Source organism: Hippoglossus stenolepis, chromosome 5 (genome assembly GCF_022539355.2).
Source record: "Hippoglossus stenolepis isolate QCI-W04-F060 chromosome 5, HSTE1.2, whole genome shotgun sequence".
Lineage (NCBI taxonomy): Eukaryota > Metazoa > Chordata > Actinopteri > Pleuronectiformes > Pleuronectidae > Hippoglossus > Hippoglossus stenolepis.
In genome coordinates this window covers 17,006,043-17,032,765 of record NC_061487.1, presented here as the reverse complement: position 1 = coordinate 17,032,765, position 26,723 = coordinate 17,006,043, and the positions used below count along the sequence as shown (strand labels likewise).

The following is a 26,723-nucleotide window of genomic DNA, read 5'->3' as shown; positions in this document are numbered from 1 at the left end:
AAACGTGTTTTACTGTCTTTTGAGTAGTTACGCAATGAAATCGTGCTGAATTCCCAATAGTACGTAAAGGCAGCGTCAGGGTTTGACTCAGACATGCGCAACATAAACAACCTGGTTTGAAGATTAATAGAACTAATAATAATAATTAATAATAGTAATTAATAATAATGTTAAAGTGCTTTACAAGTCAGGAGAACGGAGAATAAAATAACATGAGGGGAAAAAAATAGATATAATTATAAATTAATAGGATTAGTCAGTGCAAATAAAAGATAATTAGAATGACACTCGATATACCTCTGCATTTGGAACTTCATTTAAATTCACCAAGATCCAGATTTTGTATCAGCTTCAAATTGCAGACATTCATAAATATCATTTCCCTTAACAGGCCTGATTTCATCAAAAGCCATGTGTTATCCACGGAGAAATCAACAATTTTGTGAAAAATGCCCTCTCTGCTCCCTAAATTTCCTTGAGTTCGTCCTTGCACCATCCCTCCACAAGATTTAATGGAAATCAATTAAATAGTTTTTGCATAACCCTGCAAACTAAGAACAAACAAACAGAAAAACAAACTGAGGTAGTATGCAATGACAACAGCCGAACTGTAGCAAACAGGAATAAGTCTGGTAATTTGTAAACTTTGTTTCGGTCAACAAAAAGGAAACCAAACCACCAAAACCAGAACTTAACCTTCTATGTCTGTTTGACCAAGGAAACTACTAAAAACACATCAGGGAACCAAACCACAGCGCTGTCGGAGACTTTCCTTAATTTGATGGGCACTGCAGTTAAATTTGAGTTGATCTCACATTACCTTTCCTGCTGCCATAAAAATTTACAAAGTTTACAAAATCTGTCACTGAAAATAGTCTCCATTATATGCTCTAGTTACGACAGTTTGAGTAGTTCCTGCTATAAACAGCACACAGCTATCTATCTATCTATCTATCTATATAAAATAAAGTTTACTGGATGTGCTTGTTCCAGTGTTTTTCGAAAGGGTGCTGGCTGCTGCTTAACAGCTTGATCATCAGAATGTTTAAAATCATTACTGGGACAGGAAGGTGATTAGGACCAGAGAAGCACTTTAGGCTTTTTGCTGACATAGAGGAGATCATTCTGGCAAATTCAGTTTCAGTTAGAAATTAACTTTCACTCAGTTCACTAATTTAAAAGCATGGCAGCTATTCAACATAGAATACAGAATGTAATGAAAGCAAAGGCAACATAGACATTGTTTAAATACATTTATTGACTGCCAAGATTTGTCAAGGCAACCTAAAATTGAAAACTGTCTCCCTGAGAGAAGAAACCACTGAACTGTACAAGAAGTCAGAGGTTAACTCGTATAGCATCACAGTTTGCATAACCAACTGACATTGAGGTCAATGATGCCATTTTCTACCTGCTTCACAGAGCATACACACACCTGGAGAAGTCACAGAGCACCTTGAGGATTATGTTCTGAACTTCTCCAGTGCGTTTGACACAATTCAGCCAGGCAGGCTGGCTCCTGACCTCTCTGTGATGGAGATGGACCGGGACCTTGTGTCATGGATCACAGAATACCTCACTGACAGGCCTCAGTGTGTCAGGCTGCAGGACTGCTCTTCAGACTGTTGCCTGGGACATCCCACTCCTGTCACCATTACTGTTCAACCGTTACACCTTTGACTTCTTATACAACACAGGAACAAGCCATCTACAAAGGTTCTCTGCGACTCCTCCGGCGTCGGCTGCATCGCAGAGGACATAGAGTATAGAGACCTGGTAGGGAGTTTTGTAGGATGTGTGGCAGAAATCACCTACAGCTCAACATTAGTAAAACCAAGGAGCTGCAGTGGACCTCTGAGGTAGAGGATTAATGGAGAGGGGGTGGAGAAGGTTGATCCAGTTTGTTATTCAGACACACTGGGTCGTCACAGTAGAGTCTTCTTATTGTTCTTCTTGACTGTATTCAGGGCTAATTTCATCATCTTGTGTTAATCCCTGTCAGTCAGTAGTAGTAGCAGTAACATTATCTGTCCTTTAAGCACTCTGGTTGAGCCTGTGGTAATGTCAGTGTGCTGCGACGGATGGTGAGGTCACTTTTTGGTCGAAATCTGCCACATGCCACGTTTGGAGTGAAAGTAGTGGAAGAAGTTCCTCAAGTAGACCCTATCCACTTCCAGTCCTGAATTAAGGATCCTAGAGCAGAGAACAGAGGTACAGTATTTGGGTTTGGTATTAGGTTCAAGCATAAGAAAAAACATGAGGGGAGGAAGATTGCTGTCCTTTTGCATTCTGACAATAAAGTCAAAATGTCGAGAAGAAAGTCAAAATAAATCAGAAGATGATATTTCTTTTGCATTTGGATAATAAGCTGCCAGTGTTCGATCTCTGTGGTTTCTCCAACTGAACAGAGAGTTTTTGACACAAATCTCTTAAGACACTTTTTGTACAAAATAAAAGAAGGAATTTTCTTGTTACTTAAAATTATTCTGAGGAATAATTTCACCAATTCACATGCACAAGGCCTTTTTGTAGAGGCTCAAATTGAATCTTAAAATCTCACGTTTATTCTCAACATTTTTACTTTATCCTCAAAATGAAAATGTAAAAATATCTTCCTCGTCATCATTTCATTTGTTTTAACACTTCAGGCAGTGGTTTCAAAAGCCAGTTTGGTGACTAACTGCCTGTCTGACTTACAGGTCATGTGTAGTGGCTTTTTATAATTTAGTGAAAACAGCCGACTGATCATTCCTAGATCTACACTAGATGTATTTCTCCCCTTTGGGATTTATTGCAAGACTCTTGCTTCACTACAAACGTGTTCCCTATTATGTTGAAAAGTTTGAAGGTTGATTATTCTAATAAAGTTAAAGGAAAGAAAAATATAGCCGATGTGGGATTAGAATTAAAAGATAAAAGTAACAAACAAGTGTATCTGTCAATTTACATTGAGTGAGTAAACTGACCTGTCGAGTAGCTCCCAGTCTTCCCCTCCCCAGCGGTCTGTATATTCTTTGGTGTTCATTCCTCCCACTGCATCCAGATCAGACTTATAGATTCCAAGCAGGCCAAAGCCCTCCACCTCCCAGAAACCTGCAATCCACACATTTACATAACATTTTTACATTTACTACATCCACACTTAAAGGTTCTGTGTGTAGAATTTAGTGACATCTAGTGGTGAAGTTGCATGTTGCAGCTGAATACCCCTCACCTCACCCTCCCCTTGCAAACATGAAAGAGAACCTGTGGTAGCCTTCAGTTCTCTTAAAAACTCAAAAGATGTTTAGTCTGTCCAGTTGGGACTACTGTAAAAAAAAAAAACATGGTGGCCTCAGTATAGAGGGGACCTGCTCCTGTTGTAAATATATTTAAATATAAAGGGCCCATTCTAGGGTAAACAAAACAAAAATTGGTACATTTTAGATGATCAGACACGTGAAAACATCACTAAGATTATTTTATGTTCAATTTCTGCCAATAGATCCCTTTCACCTAAATCGTACACACTGGACCTTTAACATTTAAAATGCATCATAATACCTTCACTTATAACAATTTGCATCGTTTGTATATTGGTTTTGTCCAACATCTACACACTACTAACAGGGCTGAACAATACAAGACCTCTGCTTTTGTTTTAAGATCTCATATGTCAGTAAAATGTTTTATGAATTTACATCTTAACATGACTGTCAAGATAGATGTGGGCAGTCTGAGCACAAATTACTGTGTGTGCTGGCAATACACAAACAAATGAAGACCTGAGCTTTTATATAGTCTCTTATTTTTCTATAAGGAACAACTCTCATTTTATCTTTGTGAAGGACCTAAATCTAAATCCAAATGTAAATGCCCTTTCTTAAAATGGACTTACCTAACACCTTCTCCTGATCTTTTCAAAACAAGTCTCTGTATAAAACAGACTGAATATAAAGATGACACGGCTTAACTGCCTCCCACTATCCAGAAATTCAGCTAAAATAACCCAGCTATGAAAGCCACCATCTTGAATCTGCGCTGTACAGATCGGGGGGGATTCAGCATCAAATAACTAATCAAAGATAAAATTGCTGGAAAAATTAGCACTTGAATAAACATCCTTGTGATAAGAACTGCCTAAAATGACAGAAACCATCTTTGATAAATGTAGTTAGCATGTACTAAGCTTTTTTTTTTGTTATGTCCATGTCCCATTCACCAACACGGAGTAGGCAGGATTTATAATCTACAGTATACTACAGCCAGCAACCAGCTGGTGATCAAGGTGCTTTGGCTTCACTTTTGGGGAGTTATCATATCTATGGTATATAACCATTCATTTTGAAACTACAACTCCTGCTAAACTGTATTAAAAAGACATTATGATGATGACTCAAGATTGTTATACTTGTTTGCTTCCTTTTATTAATGTGCATCCCTCAATAGAGTAACGGTCACTTTAAAATGAAACTAAAGATGTGTGTATCTACCTCTGGCCTCCAGTGGTGTAGCCCCACAGTCCAGTCTCATGATTATGGGAGCAAAGGCCATGTGTCCCTCCACAGTGTGTTTCCTGATGCTGTCGATTATGGCGGTAGGGAATTGGAGGTGGAGGTCACAAAGAAACACTATGCTGTGTTGATCCTGAGGGATGATGACAGTGGTAGATATTTTATTTTGATTCTATTCAAGTTAATTAATCATAATTATTTTACTGCTGAGAGTTGTTGCATCACTTACTTTTATAAGGTCGACTCCTGCTTGCAGACCACCAGAGCGCTGGAAGTTTCCACTCAGCTTCAGATACTGGTACCTGATACATTCCACACACACTGTTATAGCACATACATCATGTGTAACATACTTAGCCATAGGTTTATATTCAGGTTTAAAGGAAAACAAACACACAAACGCACAACCTGTGGAGTGACGAGTTCTTTAGAGCCTTCTCCATGTCCATGTCAGTGCTGTCGTAGTCAATGACGATGAGGTTGAAGTTGGTGTCTCCGGATTCTCTGAACACGTTCTCCATTTCAATAATCAGCTTGTGCACCCACCGAGCCTGGTTTTTCACTGAGATATATAAACAGGCAGATAGAGACACAACTTTAAAAATCACAGCTGTCGGCTCACTTTTTGTAGGGTACATGTGTGTCACAGTTGATAACCCCAACCCTCATATCTCAACACGACGGAGTACGACAACAAATAGCAATTTCAGATTAGTACACATATCCCCATATTACACCCAGTGTGTTGTCCTAAAGGGAAGACAGCATCAAGAGAAATGCAGCATCACTGCTCCTGAAAAGAGATTCATTGATGGATGTTTTTGTTTGTATTGTTTTGGCCATGTACTGTATATGGAGATGTCAAAGTACACGTCAACTGTAACACACTTTCAACGTTGTGTCAAATTATCTTAAAAGTAACTCATAACTAAAGCTGTCAAATAAATGTGATGGAGTATAAAGTGCAACACTTCCCTGTGTAGTGTAGATGAGTGGAAGGAAAACGAAAATACTCAAGTAAAGTGCCTCAAGATTGTATCGATGTAAGGCACTGGAGTCAATGTGCAATCTCCAACCTGGTCACAGGTGGATGTACAGTACCTGGAACTATGATGTGGACGGTGGCAAGAGGGTTCCAGCTGAAGGCCACTGGGTTACACAGCACCAGCTCAGGTTGCGGAGTCGTAGCGTAGACGTATTGTGACAGACGCAGCATCTGGCCGTTCATGTCTTTCAGCAGCAGCTCCAGGAGGTAGCAGCTTCCTTTGGCTGGGTCCACACGCTTCACCACGTTAACCACTTGCACCAACATGAACCGCCTGCAGGGGCAGAGAGAGACACAGTGACATGACACAGACCATTATGAAGTCCATACACAAACTTGTACTTGCTTTGTGACAGAAGTGTGTTTGATTCCAAGATGCATTTTACTCAATCAAAAAAAGTACAAAAGCATTGACAGAGAAAAATTCTGAACATAGATTTCTTTAAAAGTTTTTCAACGTGAAGTAATGATACAGCAAGGGCCCCATTTCAGGGGATAAGGGGTCCCAACATATTTTCATTGGATGATTAAATTAATTACGGAAGAACCATTAGTATTTCATCTTTTATTTTAGTTTTAACACAGTATTATAAAGAAAAATATTATATTGGATTAAACTAGCAGCAACTGACAATTATTTCTTGTGATGATAAATCTGTTGATTATTTTCTCAACTAATGGGTTATTTATTTGGCCCATAAAATATGAACAAATTGAACAAAATCGTCTTCAAAGGTTTGTTTTTAAATGTCTTACTTTTCACAATCCACCTAAAGACATCAATTTATTCTCATCGAGGTGCAAGAAAATCGGAGAATATCCATTTGAGAAAAAAATTTGGCTGCTACACTGTTTACCACTGAAACTCCAAAAGTGTCACCCACCCCTCCATTGTTATAGTGGTGAGTAGATAATGAGTGAATTTCCATTTTTGGGTGAACTATCCCTTTAAATTTGAGAACCAACATCTAATCAGTTCATCTTTGAGTCCAAGTGAATGAATACGTACGGACTAACATAGCCATGTACAAACAGACAACCTGAAAACATGATGCTTTTGGCCATTGGCTGTCACCAGTGTGGAGGCAAAAAAACTCCCATTGAAATTATACCAATTTTTGTTCCATGACCCAGACGATGTGCTGGCGCAGACACAAATACACTTACCAGTTATGTTTTTTGTTGAGTTTGTCCATGAAATCCTTGACCACTGGCAGAACATCATTGGAGTTGATAAGCAGACTGCCAGCAATTTTGCACTTCACTTCCATTGCATCTGAATTATGTGCCCGATAGTCCAGGTGGTTGATCTGGAAGGTCTGCCTCCAGTTCATCCCAGGGTTGACATTCTTTACCTGCAGGAGCTTTAGTGATCTTTTTACAATCCTCCGCTCCTTGCTCACAATTTGGGTCAATTTGGGTTTCCCTGACTTAGCCTGAGGATGAGGCTTTGTGTTGTCTTTCTGCAGGGGTAAGGACTGGAGTATCTGCCGGAATTTCTCAGTTAAAGTCTCATTATCTGCTCCATAGTCTCGAAAAAGTGTGTCTGGCGAGATTTCCTTTTCCTTCCCACTTATGGCCAATCCCTTCCATAGGAAGCTTTGATCTAGCAAACATAGAAAATTAGAGTGAATTGGTCTGACAACACAACTCTTTTATAAATAAGAAAAAGTGAGAAAATACTTCTGTCTGTGGTTTTTTGTTCCTGCAGGTCAGGACTGTCTAGTTTCATGTATCCAGAGAAACCCAACCTAAGCACAAGGAGACAGAACACATGATTATGCAAAGAATTACAATGGAGTTATTTTGCGGTGCGTTTTCAGATGACACTTAAAAAATAAACACGTTCTCTTTTGCTGGATGTGCAAACGATTCTCAGCAGATGGAAGGGTACAGCAGCCTCTATAGGTGATGCTGTAACTGTCCTTCAGTAAGTATGAGGGGTGATCAGTTTGTGACCGAAGGTCAAACAAGATAAGTTTATCTCTTTAAGTTATTTAGCAGAAATTTGGAACTTAATATAACTATGGAATTTCAATCTGTTTGCGGTAATTGAAAATTGCAAGTCAACGTTTTCTGAAACCAAGGTAGAAGATGTACAAAGGTCGGTGCTGTCCATTTGTTCAAAGTCCAATCACCCAGGGAGGTCCACAAGGTCATCGTGGCAACACTATGGGTGGATGGCCCTTCTTTAAGCAGAAGAATTAAAACTTAGCAGAGAAGATGACCCTGGAAGCCGGTCATGTTAACTGATAACTGAGATCCATTCGTGTTAACATCATAATCGAATAACATCAAGGATTAGGATGCGACTTTTACAAAGAAATGATTCATATGCATTATGACCTCATAATTAAAAAGACATTCCTTTCAGATTTTCTAAAACTGACTCCTACCTTCGACCATTAATTCATCAATCACCCCCTCTATTCATATTTAATATAGAATAGCACTGCTTGTCTTGCTCATAGACTGTATATAAAGTTGGACGAGCTGACAGCCCCAGAGTGAAGCCACCTGCTGGCTGGCTGCAGGAAAGGTCATACATCCCGCCTCTTCCATGTTGGTGGAAAGGACATGAACCAACCAAGTATACATCAAATACATTTTTCTCAAAGATGTTTTCTGTCGTTTGAGCTAGTTCTAGTCACACTGATGTTTGTTAAATGTACATTCCAAGATTGGTTTTAATTCTCACACACACACACACACACACACACACACACACACACACACACACACACACACACACACACACACACACACACACACACACACACACACACACACACACACACACACACACACACACACACACACACACACACACACACACACACAATAATTGACAGCTGAGTCCGACTTGCAAAGATTGGTCGAGCCTGTGTATCAGCAGGACCTCTCTACAATGGCTCTATTCTCTGATCGTTAATGATTCTGGCTCAAAATGTACAAGATGCCAGCATTCATATCCAGGATTATATTTTGGCTTCATTTCTGGACAGTAGGAGGAAGTGGAGATGCATCGTCCATCTTTATATAAAGTCTATGCTCTTACTACATATGGATCTATAATTCGTTTATCCCCAGAGGTCTCACTTCTCCATGATGTCGGGGGGGTAGACGCAGCTTTTCTCAGACTCCATGTGCGTGAGTCGGGTGTGGTCATTGGGGTGGATGTAGGACAATTTAACCTGGTGAGATGAAATGAAATGCTGTTAAAGACCAGAGATCTTAATGATTTGTTGCCACAAAAGGTATGAATCATGAGGTCTTGTTTGATGATGCTTATGCAGCCACGTCCTCCAGGACCAGATCACAGAACGAAACATGTGTTAATATTTAAATACTTTTCAAACTCACTGTCAGGCATGTCTCTTTAATTATGTCTTGTTTGTTCAATCCGTACAAAAATCTAAGTACTGTGGTTTTATTTGTTGAATCATGTGACAAAATAAACTAGTTGGACTTTAAACACTGAACTGCCAAAAGGAGACAGTTGTGGCATGGATACCCACTGTCTACACTGAAAGCCCCAAAATATTGGCCGTTGTCCCCAGAGGCTAATTCCTTGTCAGATAAGGTCTCTGTGACCATGACCTTTGCCCACTGAAATCTGATCAGTTAATCTTTGAGTCAAAGTTTGTACCAAATTTGAAAGGAGGAGAATTCCCCGGAGGGGTTTATGAGACATCGCGTTCACAAGGCAACAAATGTGTTTTGTGAGGTCACAGCAACCTTGAAATCAAGCTCATACTGTTCTTCAGAATAAAAACATACAAATACATACATAATTTAGTCCTTGATAGCGGGCCAGAGGAACGCCTTTAATGGTGTAGCTGGGTTTGTACTCGCAGTCTGGCAAAACATCTTGTAGGAACTTCCTGTTTATCAAAGGCACTGCAAACCAACACATTAGAGATTAGAGCAGAGATTACTGGAGGAAATCACTTGCATCCTGACATGAAACGTGTGATATTTGTGAAAGATGTGAAACACAACAAGACAGACATGTCTCTCACCTTGGTAAAGAATGTCTCGTGGGTCCTCCCTCAGCATGTCGACTGTAGAGCTGCTCTGTTTCGTGTTGTAGTTGCTTGCAGCTGTCTGAGGTACGTGTTCAACATCACCCGCTACCATAGCAGACTCATCTGTGGGATGAAGCCACAGGACAATACAATCTGAGAAGTGCTCCACATTCAAATGTGCCACAAAACCACTGACTTGATACAGTGTGAGCATCTGAGCAGAAATAATAAAGGCAGTAGTTTTGGATTGAGAGACACTTTGTGGTGCAGATTCACTCTGAGGTGTCTCTGCCATTTCAGTGTCAGAAGGAATGATGTGTGGGCTGATACGTGTCCTTACCAACATAGAGAGAGATGTGCTGGGATTCAATAACCGTGAATCTGGAGCCTTCACCCTGGAGCTGCCACTGTGTGAAAACAGACACAAAGAACTACATGTCTCTTCTCCGTTTAAAAGCTCAGATTACACAATGTGGCATCTGTAAATGACACGAGAAAACAGAGAAGTTACATTTTATTTAAAGTCTAAAAGAGCTGGGACGAGCGACTTACCGCCACCTCCACATGGTCTGTCCCTTCATGGTCCTGCTTGTGGAGAAGTTCAAAAAAGTATTTCCTCTCTGCAGAAAGCCTGTCAGACAGTTACAGTTCATATTCAGAACTACACCACAGACATATTAGACACCAAAGCTTAACAGCTTCAAGTAGCCTAAAGATTACATGGTAGCTGTTATGAAAGTTCTGTTGGCATTGTCACTTCAGACAATGCAGTAGTGCTCCCTGTGATCAGTAAGCAGATCCTTCTTTTTAACCTTGTTTGTTACAAGAAATCCAGCGTACTTTTGAGGATATAGCTGCTTTTTTTTTTTTAGATATTTCTACCTGTGTTGTTTACATGTGCTTTTCTCACTGGTTTGACTATGTTCGAATGAGATATTTAGTGGAAATTGAGTAATAATACGGAAGGAAATTTATTTTACCCACATTGACACACACACACACACACACACACACACACACACACACACACACACACACACACACACACACACACACACACACACACACACACACACACACACACACACACACACACACACACACACACACACACACACACACACACACACAACTCACCTCACTGGTCTGGATAGCTGACTAATATATTTCTCAAACTCGCCAGGGGCGGTCCACTCTGTGCCAGTCTGATAAAAGGAAGCAATCAATTATAAATCAATTATTAAGACAGAAAATATTAACACACGTTTACATGGACACATATTTTCATATTAACCCGATTAAGACAATAAACTAAGTAAGACACTACCATGTAAACAGCAGCTTCTGATCATCTTGAATCAGGTCAAACTTGGAATAAGCAGAAATCAAATTAAGGAATGTGGAGTGTTCTGTCCTTAGTCACATTATGTAGACATGTGTATGTGTTAAAATCAACATAAAGCAGTTACCAGCTGCTTGATGACAAACGACCTGGGTTCGAGTGTGAACTATAATACGATGTAATGTTGATTGAACATGTAATGAATATTAATGATGAATATTTTTTGAGCAACTTGTGAAAAACATAATAAAAATAAAGTCTAATTCAGAATAAGATCAATAGTCAGAATTATAATGTTCATGTAAATGTGGTCAGTGACACAAATGTGGAAATGTTCCTCTGCTGCTTAAGAAGATGACTGAGATAAATACCTTTCCAACCCATCCCAGTAACTGCAAATTGAGGGGGGAGTCGTCTGTGCTTAGCCACAACTCAGAGTTGTCCTGAGAGCTCAAAGCAAAAACAAACTCTCCTGAGAGACAAAGGAAACAAGGGGTTATAAGGATTCAGACAGAGATATCTAGGAGATGTATGAAGTGTAAGTATGGTAACAAGAAGGGACTAGTGAGGTACCGTCAGTATATGGATGCAGATAGCCAAATATCCTGAGTCCATAGTTAGTCCACTTAGGAATGACGGCCAGCTTCAGTACTGTACTTCTGGACTGAAAGAGTGAGGAAACACAAAGAATCAGCCACCATGTTTACTCAAAGGGGGACAACATCTTCAGTCCAGGGACCTGAGGATCTAACACGTGGATGTAGAATGCACCTCTGTGTAAAAACACCTCACTGTGACACTGAAGAAGAAAAGAGAATCACTTAGGTCAGGATTAATCCTCTGGGGATCATGAATGAATGAAACTTCATAGTGATCCATCTGATTGTTGCTGAGATATTTCGGCGTAATCCTGCTGAAGAACAAACAAACCAATGGCCAGGGGCACAAACACACCCTCCCTGGCTGAGGTAATGATTCACTGAACATTATTAATGCAGTGTGAGGTCCTAAGGTCAGGCTCTGACTCACATGAGGATACAGCGGGTAGTGCGGGTTCTTGCGGAGCTCAGCTATAGATTTGCCGCACCAGTCCTCAAACGCGTGCAGATTGGCCCGTCCCTTATACTGCAGGAAGAGAGGAGAGAGAGGATGCTGTGAACACACTGGGATTTGTGCTGCAATATTTCAGCAGTGGATCAGTTAACCATCTGGCCTCAGTGTGTCACATCTAAAATCAACAGCTGTACAATCCCTTAGAAACCACTTGGTGATAAAGTGACAGAGGTGCTGGTTTCAACTGTCAAGCAGCTCCTGTAAGTATAATGGAGGTGTCTGTTGTCTGTGAAGCTCATTTAATTCAAAAGAGGAACTCAGTTGTTCCAACATAAAAAAATTCTTCTTAAGAAGTAATACACAGAGAAATAGTCATTGACACGACCTTACCAGCGAGCACTTCTGCCAATGTCTTATCTAGTGTCACCGCAATTTCAAAACAATACAGTAAGTCATTGTAAATGCCATACTAATTGCGGTAACTAACTGTAGAGATGTTTAATGGTCTTTTTACTGTTTTTTTTTTAATTCTGTGGTATTCAACTGTAAAAATACAGCAAAGGTTAACAGTGCACATTCAAATTGTCTAGATTCAGATCGTTATTTGGATCTGCACCACATTGCACACACTCTAAAATATCAGTCAACAAACATCGCCATGAATTGTTCTGAAAACAAATACTCTATCGCACCCTGCCGAGTTTGTTAAAAGAAACTCCCTGGTGAGGTAACTGAATTAAGGTGGACACACAATCATAGCAATCTAGCAGTCACACAGTGTAGATCCAGCAGAGGCCCAGAGGCCCTGGAAATATAAGTGTGAGTGAGCATGTGTGCGGGTATACGTGTGCGCTTACCCGTCTATGTGCGTGTATGTGGGGGGGTATGCATGTGTCTGCCTATTACATTATTCCTGTGGTTCAGACTTAAATTGTGGTTGAGCTGAAGACTCTGCTGTAATCAGCAGATCAAGGTAGACTTTGTGTCGCTTGTATCAATCATCAACGTGCCTCTTTTCTGCACACCATCATACTAAGAGTTAAGTTGAAGTTTACGTATATGATCTATGAAAAAAAAAAATCTATTTGCTGGACAATAAAAAATTTATAAGACATTTGGTCATTTTAAATCAAATTTCAGATTGTTTCTATGACTGGAAATATACTCTCTACATATCCACGTTTTCCAGGATGATTGGGAATCCTGAACATTAAGTCCACAGAGGAAAAAGCACTGAGCAGGACAGGCCCTGACGAGTGACTGAGTTCAAGAGAGGTGAGTATTTAAGAACATGTACGCTGGACACACCTACCTTTTGTTTCCAGGGTTGTGGAGTATAGCTGTAGCTCGACGCAGATGAATCCTCCACATAGTTTTGTTGGGCCCTTCTGACCTGCAAAACACACATTTAATTCACTTAGTAAGTCTCCTCAGCCCCTCTGCACAAACACACACACCCTTACATCACCATATTTTCTATTACTGCTTCTTTATTCTTACCCAGTTGTCAGACAAAGCTTTCTTCCATATGTCGCCGACACTGTAAGCTTTCCGGCCTGAGGAAGTGAGTGAAAACAATCAGAGCAATGCAGGGGGGACAGGCAAATATGCAAGACTGTACACAAATTGCAGTCACTGTCACTCGATACCTTTTATTCTACAATTCTATTGGTCTGAGAGAGATTATTGGGTTCCCCCGGGAGGTGGAGCAGGTTATTTTTGTAGTGGTTTTACACTGACTGGGGAGGGAGGGAGGCACTGGTGCTGTAAAACCAAACAAGTTCACAGAACTCCAAATATTTGTGGTAACTGATTGCCTAAAACGATTTGAGTAAAATGTTAATTTAAAAATGTATTCTTTTTCCACTTAAATAATTTCCTTTTTTTAATTCACTGAAATTAAATGTACTTACATTTTCAATTCCTGTATACTAAATCAAATTCTTTTAATGATACTTATTAAAATTATATTCCGATTACTAAAAAAAAAATTCAATTGTGTCAACTTAAAATTTACAAGATGCCCCATTTTCAGTTAAGAATGCTCAAAAGAAGAAATACAACTCCATCATTATGATTCAAGTTGTTTTATTAAACTATAAAAACAATAATTTACATGAAACATGTCAATAAGTAGCCAGCACAACAGAAATGTTCTTAGGGTTGAAGTGGACTGCAGCAGTAGTGTTGTCAGTGACCACAGTACGGAGAGTCATCTTCTTGCTGCAAAATACAAACCACATGCATGTTGGTCATTCACAGGAAGATATTGTTTCATGTAGAGCAGAATGATAACAGTCAACAATAACTCTTTCATTGTACATATGACATTTGAGCATTAAATTGACATGGACTAGAAAAAAATCCAAACCCATCCTTTAATATATGAATTTCTAAAATGCTGTAAGAGGTATTCAAGTTCCCATACAATACGTCATACTTGCACTGTCGTAATTGATATTGACATTCCTGTGAGTGCACGGAGTCCCTTACATTGCAGGTAACCCTAACCCTCCTTCAGGTACACTTGGAGGGCACATTGGGCCAGAATGCATCATGTTCCTAGAATTAAAAAGGTATTTTAGTTATCACAGTCAGTGTTTTAGATTTCCAACCATAACTTAAGTATACAATTATTACGAGTGACTCCGTACGTAGAGCTGGCCATCTCTTCAAAAAGTCCCCTACTTGTGGATATCCCTGAACAATATCCTGGAGACAAGTCAAAGGTTGTCTGCATGAGCGTTTCAATCAAAATCGGGCTTGTCTCCCTCAAAGTATATTAACACAAACCTTTGAAAAGTTAACAAAATAATGGCCATGTAAAGATATTCATAAAATGTTGAGAAATTTGGTTTCCAAGACATCAATTTATTAGGTACCCCTGACTAGATCTAATGCAGTCTGATCCAACATTATATATAGATATAATTTACATCAATGAGCAAGAATGGTCAACAGATACAACACAATGTACAATGCAGTAAAGTTCAGACCACAAATTGCATCCTCCAACATGACCAAATGATAACAGTTTCAACAAAAACTGAAGATTGCTCAACAATGAAGTAGTTTTATTACCAAAGTGGAATACATTAAGACATTAAGTAGCTTCTTCAGATAAGGCAACCAGTCTCTGCATTTTAGTGCTTAAGGGAAAACTTGGGTTGCTCAAACAATAAATTGGCATGCTCATCTTACCTTGATTCTTCATGTGGCTCTCAGAACACATTTTAAACCTTTTCCCACCCCCTTCATTCCTACTTATCCTTTGAATCTTGCTCTTCTCTCCACTTTCTTTCAATGCATTTGTCCCACATTTTGTATTTGTCAAATTTTTTATTCATACTTTTTTAAACAGCCTGCTATTCTAACGGAACTGAGGATTTGAAAAATCTCCCAAATTGGAGAACTATTTTTCTTTTTTTTTTAACCAACTAGTGAAACCAGGCTCCACACAGTTGAACAATTTACCCTTTATCCCCAATTCATGAAGTTTGATAAGAGTCCCTCTTTCCATAGCATATCATATGCTTTTTCAATATCATAGAACACAGAAATAAACCATTTCTATAATGGTTTGGGCTTTTTTGATTTCTGATTCTTGACATAGAACAGAGTCCATTGTCCACGCCCCTTTCTAAATCCACTTTGATATCCAGAGATTACGTTTTTACTCTGTAGATGATGTGTCAACCGCTCCATAACCGACCGCTCCATGGTTTTCCCTACATGTGATGTTAGGGCCATCTGTCTATAACTTGATGGATCTTTTCCAGGTTTAAGTATTGGAACTATAACCGATTGCTTGAAACTGTATCCCCTATTTGATTAAATAATCTTAACACTACTTTGAGTGTGCCATCATTCATGTGATCTAACAACATGTAACATATTTCATCTTTACCTGGACAAGTTTGTCGTGCATTAGAAATTGCTCTCTTCAATTCAAAAATACTGAATGGTAGATCCATGTCCTCCTCTGTTGCAACCCTTTTATGTGTTATTCCTTTTTCTGAGCTGTGAATCTTAAATGTTTTTGCTAAACATTCTGCATTATTTATTGCAATTATGTTATTGCTAGTCAGTACTGGTATTTCAACATTTTTCTTTATGCCATTCATTTCTCTAAGCATTCCCCATATGTTCCAGAGTTGTGTTTCTCTCCCAATTTTACTACAGTATTACAGTATCGTACAGAAAGTTTCAGTTGGACACCGTAGTAACAACGAACTAACAATGAAACCGGCAGACATGGCGATAATACGCCAGCACAAATAACATCGTGCCAGTTCATTAGCTTATGTTGGCGACTCACAAAAATTGTACAACACACAGATACGCATTAACCAGGACTCAAATGTATTCAAGCAATCCATTCTTACCGAGTTCAGCCGAAAGATGGCGAGATAGTCCGTCTTCTCCCTCAATTGCGCGCGATTTCCCGCTCAAAGTGACATCACGCCATATCACGAGAATTTTTTTTACGGATACATTATTGACTCACTTTATTCCAACACGAGCTGAACAAGTTCATGTAGTCTCTTTGCATAAGTTGTACTTTCTACACAATACAATAACATTTTGCTTCAGAGTATGAAACAATTGTGTAAAATGCACAAAAGATGCTCAGATAAATCTAACAGATTGTCGAGCAAGCCTTTGCAAATCATCAATTTCTTTGCAAGAGGAGCAGCATGAGCACAATAGAGGGCAAGACTTCTTTGTATTTCCTTCCCTGTTAATCCTGAGATGAGAGATTTACAGAGAATATCTACTAAATTAATTTGCAGTTATCTAAACATGACTGACCAGAAAAAGAGAGGCCCTGTGAATTCAAATCAAATCCACTGTAAAAAAAGAAAATACACTGTTCATCCAGGATCAAACTTGGCTGAGGTTTGTGGGCTTCAAGAGCTCCAACTGAATGAGGCAGAAAATAAAATAGATGCAAATGGTCATGCAAATCTATCATCGGCAATAAATGCAAACTACCTAAAGCCAGTTAATGTTTGTTAGTCTTTACCGCACAGTATTACTGATGCCATAGACCAGAGAGATGTTGATTCAGATCTGTCTGTGTCCTTTTCTAAACTGCACCGTGTTTTGTGGGAACATTTTTTTTATTGCGATATTGTATTTTTAAGAATCAAGCTTGGGTTAGGGTAAAATATATTAAAACTGCTACAAAAATGAACAATGGAGAGGAGTAAAATCACAAACATGTAAAACACTGAAACAACAAGGGGAACATCTGGAGTAAAAATCACGGTTTCTTATTATAACTGGTTTCTTATTATCACAGGTTCTCTGCTTTCAGATGTTTTGTTTTTACCCTGAATTCACAGATTTGAACTTTCCGGATCAGTAAGTCATGATCAAACGTTGTATAAACACAAACGCCGCCTCTTTCCCCTCGCAGTAAGGTGGACAATGGGCTACTCACAACAATTCAAAGACAGAAAGGGTTGGAATGGGGTTTGGAGTGTTTCCCTCCTTGCCATTTCCCTAAGAGCCAGGCTGTCACAATAAAACATGTGATGACTATGTGTAGAGTATATTTTTATCCAAACAGATACACCATAAAAAAAAAAGTCATAGGTCCACAGTTGCACCAGTTTGACCAAATCACATGATACTTTATACCAATGGCAATTGGAATCCTCGCCATAAAGACAATTGGAAAACACCTGTCAAAAGTGATCCTATAGGTTTTGTTGTAATGCAACAATAAACTGTTAAATAAACCCACTTTTCAACTATTTTTTCAAGTATTGTAGAATAACCAGCTGGAGACCCTGGATGTGTAATGAGATTTTGGTGAGAAAACACAGTATTAGAGTGAAGTTATTACATAATCTTCCCAATAAAAATAAAAATAAAAAATATTATGAAAAAGCTAATTTTTCCAAACTTCAAAAGTATTTATCTACAATCAACAGGAGACCCTGGATGTGTGATGTGCTTTTAGTGAGAATACACAGTATCAGAGTTAAGTTATTGAATATTGTTGTGACATCTCTTTTCGGTGTTGCACTTTGTAGACGGTGCGCACTTGTCATACTGGACTTTGTACACAGATGTTGTGTGTCCAGCTCAAATTATAGTTGAAGCCAGTTGTTCGTTTGTTTTAACAACGTTTGATGTTGACTTTTTGATCCGGTAAGTTCCTATCGGTGAATATGTTTCCGACTAAATTGGTGGCAGATAAAAACAATACCATATGATAAAAGCAAGTTTTAGGCTTTGATTCAAAAAGGACCCTACAGACTAAACCTACCATATTTCATCCAAGTTTATTTCTTGCATTTTTACACGTTCCTTTCCCATAGTTAGGGTCCTACATCCGTTACTTGTTGGATTGAATCATTACTTGAACTCTTTTTTTACAGAACAAACACTTGAGTGAAGCATGTTAAAACTTTTAAGTTTGATGGCCTACCTGTGTTACGGATCCATGAATTGGTAACGATAATCTCATGGTATACAGCCACTGCTGCGACTAGCACGATCGCCCCGAACAAAAGGAACGTGTCTCTGCGTCGCAGCCTCGTCAGGGGGGAAACTACCGACATCGTTCTGGCTCTCGGGCGGAGGCTACACCTCGTCCGGGTCGATTCATCCGCAGCTGGCCCCTAGGTTATTTAATTCAGAATGCGTCTCCAGGTGTTGCCACTTCCACCCTCTGTGCGCAATTACGCACAGAGTCAACAATTGCCGTCGATTTTTTCCTACACGTTCTGTGCTTACAGATGTGTCCATTGTCAGTGTGTCTGGGTGTGTTTTCATTAAAAGAGAGAGCGAGAGGAGCGACTGAGTGAATAAAAGCGCTTGTATTTTACGCATTTTTCGCAGGAATCCTTATGATGGGCACGGTGTTGACAGGAAGTGTGAACGGAAGAGGGAGGCAGAGAGGATGGGAGTGAGTGATTACACATATGGGCGTAATCTAGATTGGCTATACACCCGTTTCCACCTGTGTGTGTGTGTGGGGGGGCACTGAGGGGAGGCCTGGCTGTGTCCCTAACTGTCTGTTAGAATCTAAATTGTATGAATAAAGGTTGTTTTTTTATAACTCTTTGCATCTCCACCTCCTTAGTGTAGCAACTCTGTGTTCGGGTACATGCTCACACCTTGAGAAAAGGTTTATTACAAGGTCTGAACCACACAGTCTTTGTCATCAGGAGGGCACCGACCCCACCGTGCCCGTCAGCCCAGCCACCCACCCTCCGAGCCACTGCTCCCGGTCCCCCCAGATATCCCCGGCTCTCTCCTATAATCCCACCCTCACAGGGGAAACGCCGATATAACCTGCCCACCAACACGGAGCACTTTCAATCATCTAAAACTTTCCAGAGGTCTCCTGCTCCGGCTGCAATGCCTCTGCCTCTCACACTCACTCTCACACACTCACGTCTCTCCACACCGTTATGCCTCAAAATAAAACCATGATCTTGTCTCGGGGGGGTATTACCTGTGCACCCTCCCACAGCTGTGACTGTGTGTTTACAGAGTTTAATGTATTTTTAATATCCATGAAGGCCATCACTTTATTTTTCACCTGTGTTTGCAGGACAAGCGGTGCTGGTCCATTATCACTCAGGACAGAGACCACATCTGGAAGCTGACTCCTCTGGGACAGGGCTGGAGGAGCAGATCAGATCTTCAACAGAAGACTCTGACCTCCTGACAAGTGCAGACTTAGCAAATAGCTGCTTACTCGTGCAGCTTTTATGAAGTATGGACAGTGATATTTGTTCTTGAGCAGATGCAAACCTATGAAACATCTCTAACATCAGTCGGCTCATTGGTTTCTCGACTACCTACTTTTTCAATGAAACAAAAGAACTTTCAACTCATAGAAAACAAAAAAAAACTCCTTAAGAATACATTTAAAATTTAATTGTCAATTTCACAAAGAAGTTCAAATCACAGATCATAACATTTTAACCTATTGGAAATCTATTAGAGGATGTGAATAGCAACTTCACTAGGACGTTAAATTATTATCTGAAAACTGCAAAGTTAAATATAATCTGAAGAGTAACCTAATCACATTTAATAACCACAAATCAGTCCAGTAAGATATGAACATGTATCATATCATGAAGTAAAAATTCCATTCAATCATTTACTCACGTGAAATGACAACTGTTTGTGGATTCCATTGGAATTCTTTGCATCAACTCACATTTGACAGGTTCTTTAAGTTTGATCACATCACTATCAGTGAAAAACTGTTTTTCTTCACAGCTTTTGGTTTGTAAGAAAAAGAAAGACAGTAGAATAACAAGCAGAGATTGGTGACTGTAAATAGTGAGGAACCGAGTCAATAACGTCATACGCTTGAGTTGTTTCTATTGTTTATTTTATCCTTCTGTCAGGGCAGAACAAACAAGACCCTTTCAACGAATACAGATAAACTCAACACACAACCCACAGCCACCTGCTTTTAAATGAGACAACAGGGCTGAATCTGATGAGCCATTCTTACATGTACTTTTTTTTTTTTTAACCGTAAATTAAGACTAAGACTCAACTGTTTAATACTCGAGCTCGTCCAGGAGAAGCTAATTTTTAAAAGGTCCTTTCTACTGTAGCTGCTTTAAAATGCACATATTCCAGTTAAGTAATTGGTTGTATTCATCATTTTGGGAACAATACAGAAATCACAAGCACAATACTGAGAGGAGGAGGAAAAAAAAGTAAGTCAAAGCAATTGTGAACAGTCCTGTACCCTGGGGATGTACGGGGAGGTCAAACTCTGGACAACTGTTCCAGGAAAAGCTCTCTTTACTCCACTTATCCACAGCGCTGCTACATTTCTACTTTGGGACACAGGCACCAACATTCAGACACATCATATCTATGCACATAGCCATTGCAACTACAGGAATTGATCAGTAGGCCCATGAGGAGGATTGGATGGATAGGAAAAAATGAGAGGAAGGGTAAAGGACGAAAGGTGGTGCAGGGTGAATGGTCTAGCCCTTGACGGGTGAGGGTTTGAATTTCAGCACATAAAAGTTGGGATGCACTTTTTTTCCTACCCAAAACGCTGTGGACGGAAAGAGTTTGGGATGGGGTAAGGTTGTGGCACTCGATTTAATCACTACATCCACGTCCCAGTCCCATCAGCAGGAGAAGCCCCCACTCCCCCACCCACCAACCTCACTCAGCTAGCTGCCACAGCAAAAAGCCAGAACACGAAGAAAGCCAGCGAAGTGCCCAAAGTCAGTGCTCGTGTGACATGCTCGTTCTCATACAGACATTTTACTCACACTCACACACACCCACCCACACACACCCACACACCCCTTAAACATAAACAGCTTACAAAAGTCTGACGTACAGATAAACCATAACTCAGTGACCTCTTCATCTATGCCTTTTCTTCACTCGCAACTTCCTCGTCTCCGTTCTCCACCTCCATCTCATCGCCGCCGTTCTCCTTGCTCTCGCTCTTCACGGCTTCTTTCTGTTCAGGAGGAGAGAGAAGAAAAAAATACAAACAGACCAGTCAGCCTCATGGATAAACTATAAGGCTGCCCTCTTGTGGCCGTTGTGGAAAAAGACAAGCCATCACCTTTGAATCCCTCTCTGCAAATTTCTGGAACATGTTGGCGTAGATGCGTTTGTCCTTCTCGTGCTGCTCCTTGATACGTTTCTGACAAAGAACCAACTGGCAGGATATAATGAAGAAGAGGTTAGACAAAAAACATCCTTTATGGTTATGAGGTTTATCACCATTAATCTTTTGGCTGAAAGTTGTTAGAATGAACTTTTAAGACACATGGCTGTATACCTGGCTCTTTCCAGCCTTGTTGGCAGGATACAGCTGAACAACTCGCTGGAAGTTATCTCTTGCCATGTCAAACTCCTTCATACCAAACAGTGCCTCTCCTCTTCGGAACAAAGCCTTCTCATTAGAAGAATCTATTTCCAGAGACTATAATCATAAACAGAGCATAATTAAAATGTTTTCATTATCAAACCATGTAAATGATCAGCACTGAAACAGAAGACACTGTAAGCTTTTCATCAGCCTATCAAACAAATATTTGATACCTTGTCACAACTTTCTAAGGCTTGGTTTGGCTCCTGTAGTTTAAGGAAGCACATGGCCAAGTTCAAATGTGCAGCCAGCTGTAACGCTTTCGCTTGCTTCTCGTCCTCCTCTGACAAACCAGATTCATGTTCCAGCCATGACACGATCCTTTTATACTGAACTGATGCCCGCTTGTATTTTCCATCCTAAGGAAAAATAAATGATAGTTTTAGAAAACAAACAAAATGTAACTCTGCATTTTTGTATTGCTACGTGCTTTTTAAAACACAAATTCCCCTGTGTACTGTACCTTGAAATACTGTGTTCCCTTCTCTTTGACAATGCTGCTCTGCTCCAGCTTCTCTACCGTGTTCATCTCCCAAGATTCTTTGGCCTGAAGACAAAAAATATAAGTCATTTCTCAAAAGGAGGATAACCTTGCTGCCCACAGCGGAAACGTGATTGGCCTAATAAAGTCAAATTGTGTTTCCAACACAGCACCAAGATGCATTTACCTTCTCAAAAGCTGTCAGCTTAATCTTGTATTGCAGCGTTGCTCCATCAGGAATGTTATGCTTTGTATTTCCTGCATTCCCGAAGCCATACCTAAAAACAAGACACTTAAAATGAATTACTTCAAGTAAGGGTGTATAAATGCTGTATAACCTGCTACAGCCGTACAGTAATATACAGTGTGCCCTTTACTAACATAGCAGAGGTTATTTTAGTTTATCACATTACAGTTTTAGAATTCTTGTAGCCAATTGTGTGGGCCAAATTTTATTAATGTCATCCATTACCCTTAACAATCAGATTGTGTTATTCCCTCACTGAATTTAACACATTTTAGTTCCAATGGGTTCAAGGCAGTGGCGCATCAGTATGTTTTGGGGGTTGCAGGTATGGTTCATGGAAGTAATATGTGAAGAACAGATCAGGCTGAGATGTAGAAAAATACTACAGTCTAACAATAAAAAAAAAAAAAGAATAATTAACTTTTACAAGACATTACAATAAAACTGTAAGTTTCCTCCTTGGTACATGTGATCGTACTTAGGCTTAATGTGGAAGAGTGCCTCCTCTCCTTGCTCCATAGCCATGAGGGCTTTCTCCACTCCAGCTGGAAAACCAAGACCCTCTCCATCACCGATCTCAAATTTCAGTTCTCTCTCGTCAAACACGCGCCCCTCACAGCTGCCCTCCAAAGTTACTGTAAGGGAGGGGGAAACACGGGAATTAGCTTGAGCGACATCACAAACCTGTTAACATGTAGTTGATTGTCAACTGTTGAGAAGAAGCAACTGAAAATAGGTGAAGCATTTTTTAAAAACTGTTTTCTTTAGGATGCCTGTAAATTAATCATGGTGGGCTAATCCTACCATCTGACATAGGTGGTGTATCTCCCCTCCTCATCAGAAGTAAAATGTTAATGTGTCTGTTACAATGGATTTCTGTGGCTATCACTTTTAATTGTGGTGGGAAAAAAGAAGAGAAGGGAGAGAGAAGCAAAACTTCCAGTCCCAAATATCAAGACATCCTTAGTCTTCATGTTCATGCTGTGATGACTTGGCGCTATAAATAAAATTGACTAGTATAGGTGGCACAATGCTACAAGGTGCATGCTACAATGTTTTAGGTCCCAAACCATCATAGTCAAGTTGTCTTTGTTCACCCAAATTGAAACCTTTTCACGATTGACATGAACTGAAGCGCAATCCAGCCTCTTCCATCCATCAAGGATAAAAATGTACATACAACTTTAAAGTGTACAGAATGTAAGTCAAAAGAGAGTGTTGATGTATTACTTGAGAATCAAATATAAGTTAAAGTTAAAAATGTGCACATGTACTTCTGCAAGTAGATTTAGGGCCCGGGAATCAAACGCTGCGAGGACCCTATTGAAACTCAAGGAATCATTATTTTTTCCTTGCATATTTGGTGAACTAAACATGCGTAACTTTTGCTGAAACTTTGGACAAATTTCTGGATATACGTTGGGTATATGTATTAGGCCCAGATGTACACAGAAGTCTGGTGGACCCATATTCCAAATCCAAAAGGAAGACAGACATTTTGGATTCCGTGGTACTTTTGGCGATTCACACGTGTGAATCGCCAAAAATTTATTAATTAATTAATCTTATCAACTTCAAATTTGGTCAGTGCAATCAAAAGACATGTAAGATGTATGTGGCATAATGTGGAAGTTTTTCTGTGAAATAGGACGTTTCAGTGTACAAACTTCAAATGTTGTATGTGGTTGTTAAAAGTGTAGACTTCATAACATTAATGTTTCATTAGTAATCGTTTAGTAATCAAGTTTTCTTTCGATAGCATGCCTGTCGCCATGTCGCCATTAAGTTCCACTAACTGCGGACTGCAGGACTGCGAAGGCCCGACCATCGCTGCTTGCAGCTACAATAATTAATGTGCTGTGTATCAAAATCTTTATTCAGAATAATTTTGGTGTTGTATGGATTAAATTAGTTGTGGTCTGACATGTTGGTTGCAACTTAATTAAGCCATGTTTATGGCTTAGTCACTATTACTATTGTTATATTACTACACAGATTTGTGACACAGGTGTGTTTGCAAGAAAAGCAGCAAAGCCTTAAACTGCTATCAGTTACAAATAAAACAGACTCTTCCAAAAAAAGTCAAATACATTTATCAATATTAGATTTTATACTATTGATTTTTGTCTTGCAATAGTTTTATGCTTCAAGGGACCTTGAAAGAATAATTGCATCCCCTTATTAGCATGTGAATTTCTTAAATGTTTGACGAGACGTTACCTTCAACAGCAGCTCCTTCATTAGGTTTGGAATATCCCTGGCCTTTAGTGATAATGCGACGGACGATTCCTCCATCTTCATCCGCAGTTATGTCCTCGCCTCGGAATTCAAACAGTTCCACCTGAAGTCATGTAAATTAATGTCTTTGCATACCGATTAAGGATCAATGGAAAGCACGCTGTATTTAAACCACAAGCACAGAAATACTGTTTAAGTGTGTTAACCTGGAATCACTGAGACTTACCTCAAAAACAAGAGTGGCATTGGGGGGTATCTTGGGTGGGCTGCCTGCAGAGCCGTAAGCGTACTCTGGCTTACAGATGAGCTGGCTCAGCTCCCCCATTTTCATAGTGGCTATACCGATGTCCCACGCCTTAATTACTTGACCTAAACACAGGGAAGACCAATTACCAACACTTGCTGGCTGCAAAAAACATGGCCGGAGATTGTCCAATGTCTCTGCACATTATGAAACTAACCTTTGCCTAACTCGAAGGAAAACTTCTCTCCTCGGTCTCTGCTCGAGTCAAAAGGAGTACCGTCCAGAAGGGTGCCGACATAATGCACTGACACTTTGTCCCCTGTCATGGGCAACTCTGTGCCTGTGCCTTCTCTTTTCACCAGCTGCAAAAAAAGACAGAAAGAACATTTCATTAAAATAAAGTCATTTCTGCCCCAGATGAGCCAGCAGCTGCAATTTGGTATCATAAGTGAGCAGGGGCCGTCTCATTCAAACACCTTTGAGTGTGTGTGCCTGCGTGTGTGGGTGTGGGTGTGTCTTTGGGAAATATAGGATTATGTTATTATCATTACTCATTATTATATGAGTCAGGGTGTGGAATGCATTATGTCCGACTGGCCTCACACTGACAGAAAAATCAATGTGTGTGTATGTGTGTGTGTGTGTGTGTGTGTGTGTGTGTGTGTGTGTGTATCGAGCATGAACAATACTAGCTTGTGCATTGGGTCCAGCGCTGACAACAAATAGAAACGGCTTATTCTCCACGTTGTTGCTAACATGGTGATTCGTAAACTATGAGACCGGCGTCCGGGAACGAGATAAACAGCGCTGCGTTGTTGCCAACACTGAAGTGACAGTGCTAGCCTAGCTAACAACAGCTAACGTTAGCCTAGCCCTTTGGGTCGAGAACAAGCAGCCAGCTTAGCTCTTAGCTAGCTGGCTGAACATGGAGCAGCGCAACAATGTCCTTTACCTTTAACACGCCGCCGTCTTTCTTCGGCGTGATGTCCTCTCCCTCCATGGGGATGGTGTGTTCACTTTGCTCCTCAGCAGTCATTGTCAAGAGGCAGCTTCTCCGACCCTGGTCTGAGCTGCAGCACGATTCAAAGCAGCGGAGGCTAAAGCTAAGCACCACACCGTGTGCAGCAGCGGCAGCGGGGCAACAACCTCCTGAAGCTGATCGGCTCCCTGCTAGCCTTAAATGAGCGACTTTCTCAACACGGCTACAATACGAACACAAGGGGCAAGAGAGAGTCCGGATACTGTGCTGAGCAGGGCTCTCGTTGCGCACCAGTCACCGCTTGTATACGGGCAGGAGAGGAGCTGTCGGAGGAGGCGAGTCCACGTTGTCTCGCACGTCTGCTGTTTGACAAACGCTCGAAGAAGGACGGAGAACTTTCCAGACAGTCTACGAGGATCGTGGGGGTATGAACCCTCGTAGGCGTCATTGCATATGAACATCAGCATCTCCCGCAAAGGCGGTGCATGTACAAACAAAGCGCACAGTTCCTGCATTATTTCACAGCTACCCTGTGCTGATTGATAGTTTATAAATAGTGTCGTGAAGCCAGTCTGTAATCTTCTCATAATTCTGCTTTATGTGGGGGAAATATTGCATATTTGTGCACAGCTCCGTCCACGCAAGCACGGCGTTGCACTAAAAACAAGCACTCCTTAT

At 40.3% G+C, this 26,723-nt stretch overlaps 2 protein-coding genes across 3 annotated transcripts; both read right to left on the bottom strand.

Moving 5' to 3' along the window:
• Positions 1 to 1,238: 1,238 nt before the first annotated feature.
• LOC118109001 (beta-1,4-N-acetylgalactosaminyltransferase 3) lies at positions 1,239 to 18,837 on the bottom strand. 2 transcript variants are annotated; one of them, XM_035155779.2, is made up of 20 exons: positions 18,404 to 18,837; positions 13,462 to 13,517; positions 13,274 to 13,354; positions 11,938 to 12,033; positions 11,482 to 11,572; positions 11,280 to 11,380; positions 10,704 to 10,771; positions 10,119 to 10,197; positions 9,907 to 9,973; positions 9,561 to 9,689; positions 9,329 to 9,438; positions 8,638 to 8,732; positions 7,222 to 7,289; positions 6,706 to 7,144; positions 5,595 to 5,812; positions 4,899 to 5,055; positions 4,723 to 4,795; positions 4,473 to 4,626; positions 2,967 to 3,093; positions 1,239 to 2,193 (listed from the first exon to the last, which is right to left on the bottom strand). In XM_035155779.2, the coding sequence occupies exons 1-20, from the start codon at positions 18,534 to 18,536 to the stop codon at positions 2,091 to 2,093; spliced, it is 2,445 nt and encodes an 814-aa protein (XP_035011670.2). In that variant the 5' UTR covers positions 18,537 to 18,837; the 3' UTR covers positions 1,239 to 2,090. The 2 variants fall into 2 exon arrangements, with proteins under 2 accessions (XP_035011670.2, XP_035011671.2); XM_035155780.2 differs by having other exon boundaries at positions 4,902 to 5,055; positions 18,404 to 18,834.
• Positions 18,838 to 20,312: 1,475 nt separating this feature from the next.
• Positions 20,313 to 26,448, bottom strand: fkbp4 (FKBP prolyl isomerase 4). The gene is made up of 11 exons (XM_035156360.2): positions 26,019 to 26,448; positions 25,284 to 25,428; positions 25,049 to 25,191; positions 24,805 to 24,925; positions 23,063 to 23,219; positions 22,525 to 22,615; positions 22,320 to 22,403; positions 22,030 to 22,215; positions 21,767 to 21,910; positions 21,548 to 21,643; positions 20,313 to 21,439 (listed from the first exon to the last, which is right to left on the bottom strand). The coding sequence occupies exons 1-11, from the start codon at positions 26,100 to 26,102 to the stop codon at positions 21,344 to 21,346; spliced, it is 1,347 nt and encodes a 448-aa protein (XP_035012251.1). The 5' UTR covers positions 26,103 to 26,448; the 3' UTR covers positions 20,313 to 21,343.
• Between the last annotated feature and the right edge of the window lie 275 nt (positions 26,449 to 26,723).

Bases quoted from the DNA above. Each gene is read 5' to 3' on its own strand.
- LOC118109001 (XM_035155779.2), bottom strand. From the start codon at position 18,536: ATGTCGGTAGTTTCCCCCCTGACGAGGCTGCGACGCAGAGACACGTTC. The intron at 10,198-10,703 runs GTGAGTTGTGTG...ACTGTCTGACAG, and splicing joins CAGCTATCCAGACCAGTGAG to GCTTTCTGCAGAGAGGAAAT. The intron at 9,439-9,560 runs GTGAGAGACATG...GTTGGTTTGCAG, and splicing joins ACGAGACATTCTTTACCAAG to TGCCTTTGATAAACAGGAAG.
- fkbp4 (XM_035156360.2), bottom strand. From the start codon at position 26,102: ATGACTGCTGAGGAGCAAAGTGAACACACCATCCCCATGGAGGGAGAG. The intron at 25,192-25,283 runs GTTAGTTTCATA...CCCTGTGTTTAG, and splicing joins TTCCTTCGAGTTAGGCAAAG to GTCAAGTAATTAAGGCGTGG. The intron at 23,220-24,804 runs GTAACGTCTCGT...CCTCCCTTACAG, and splicing joins TGAAGGAGCTGCTGTTGAAG to TAACTTTGGAGGGCAGCTGT.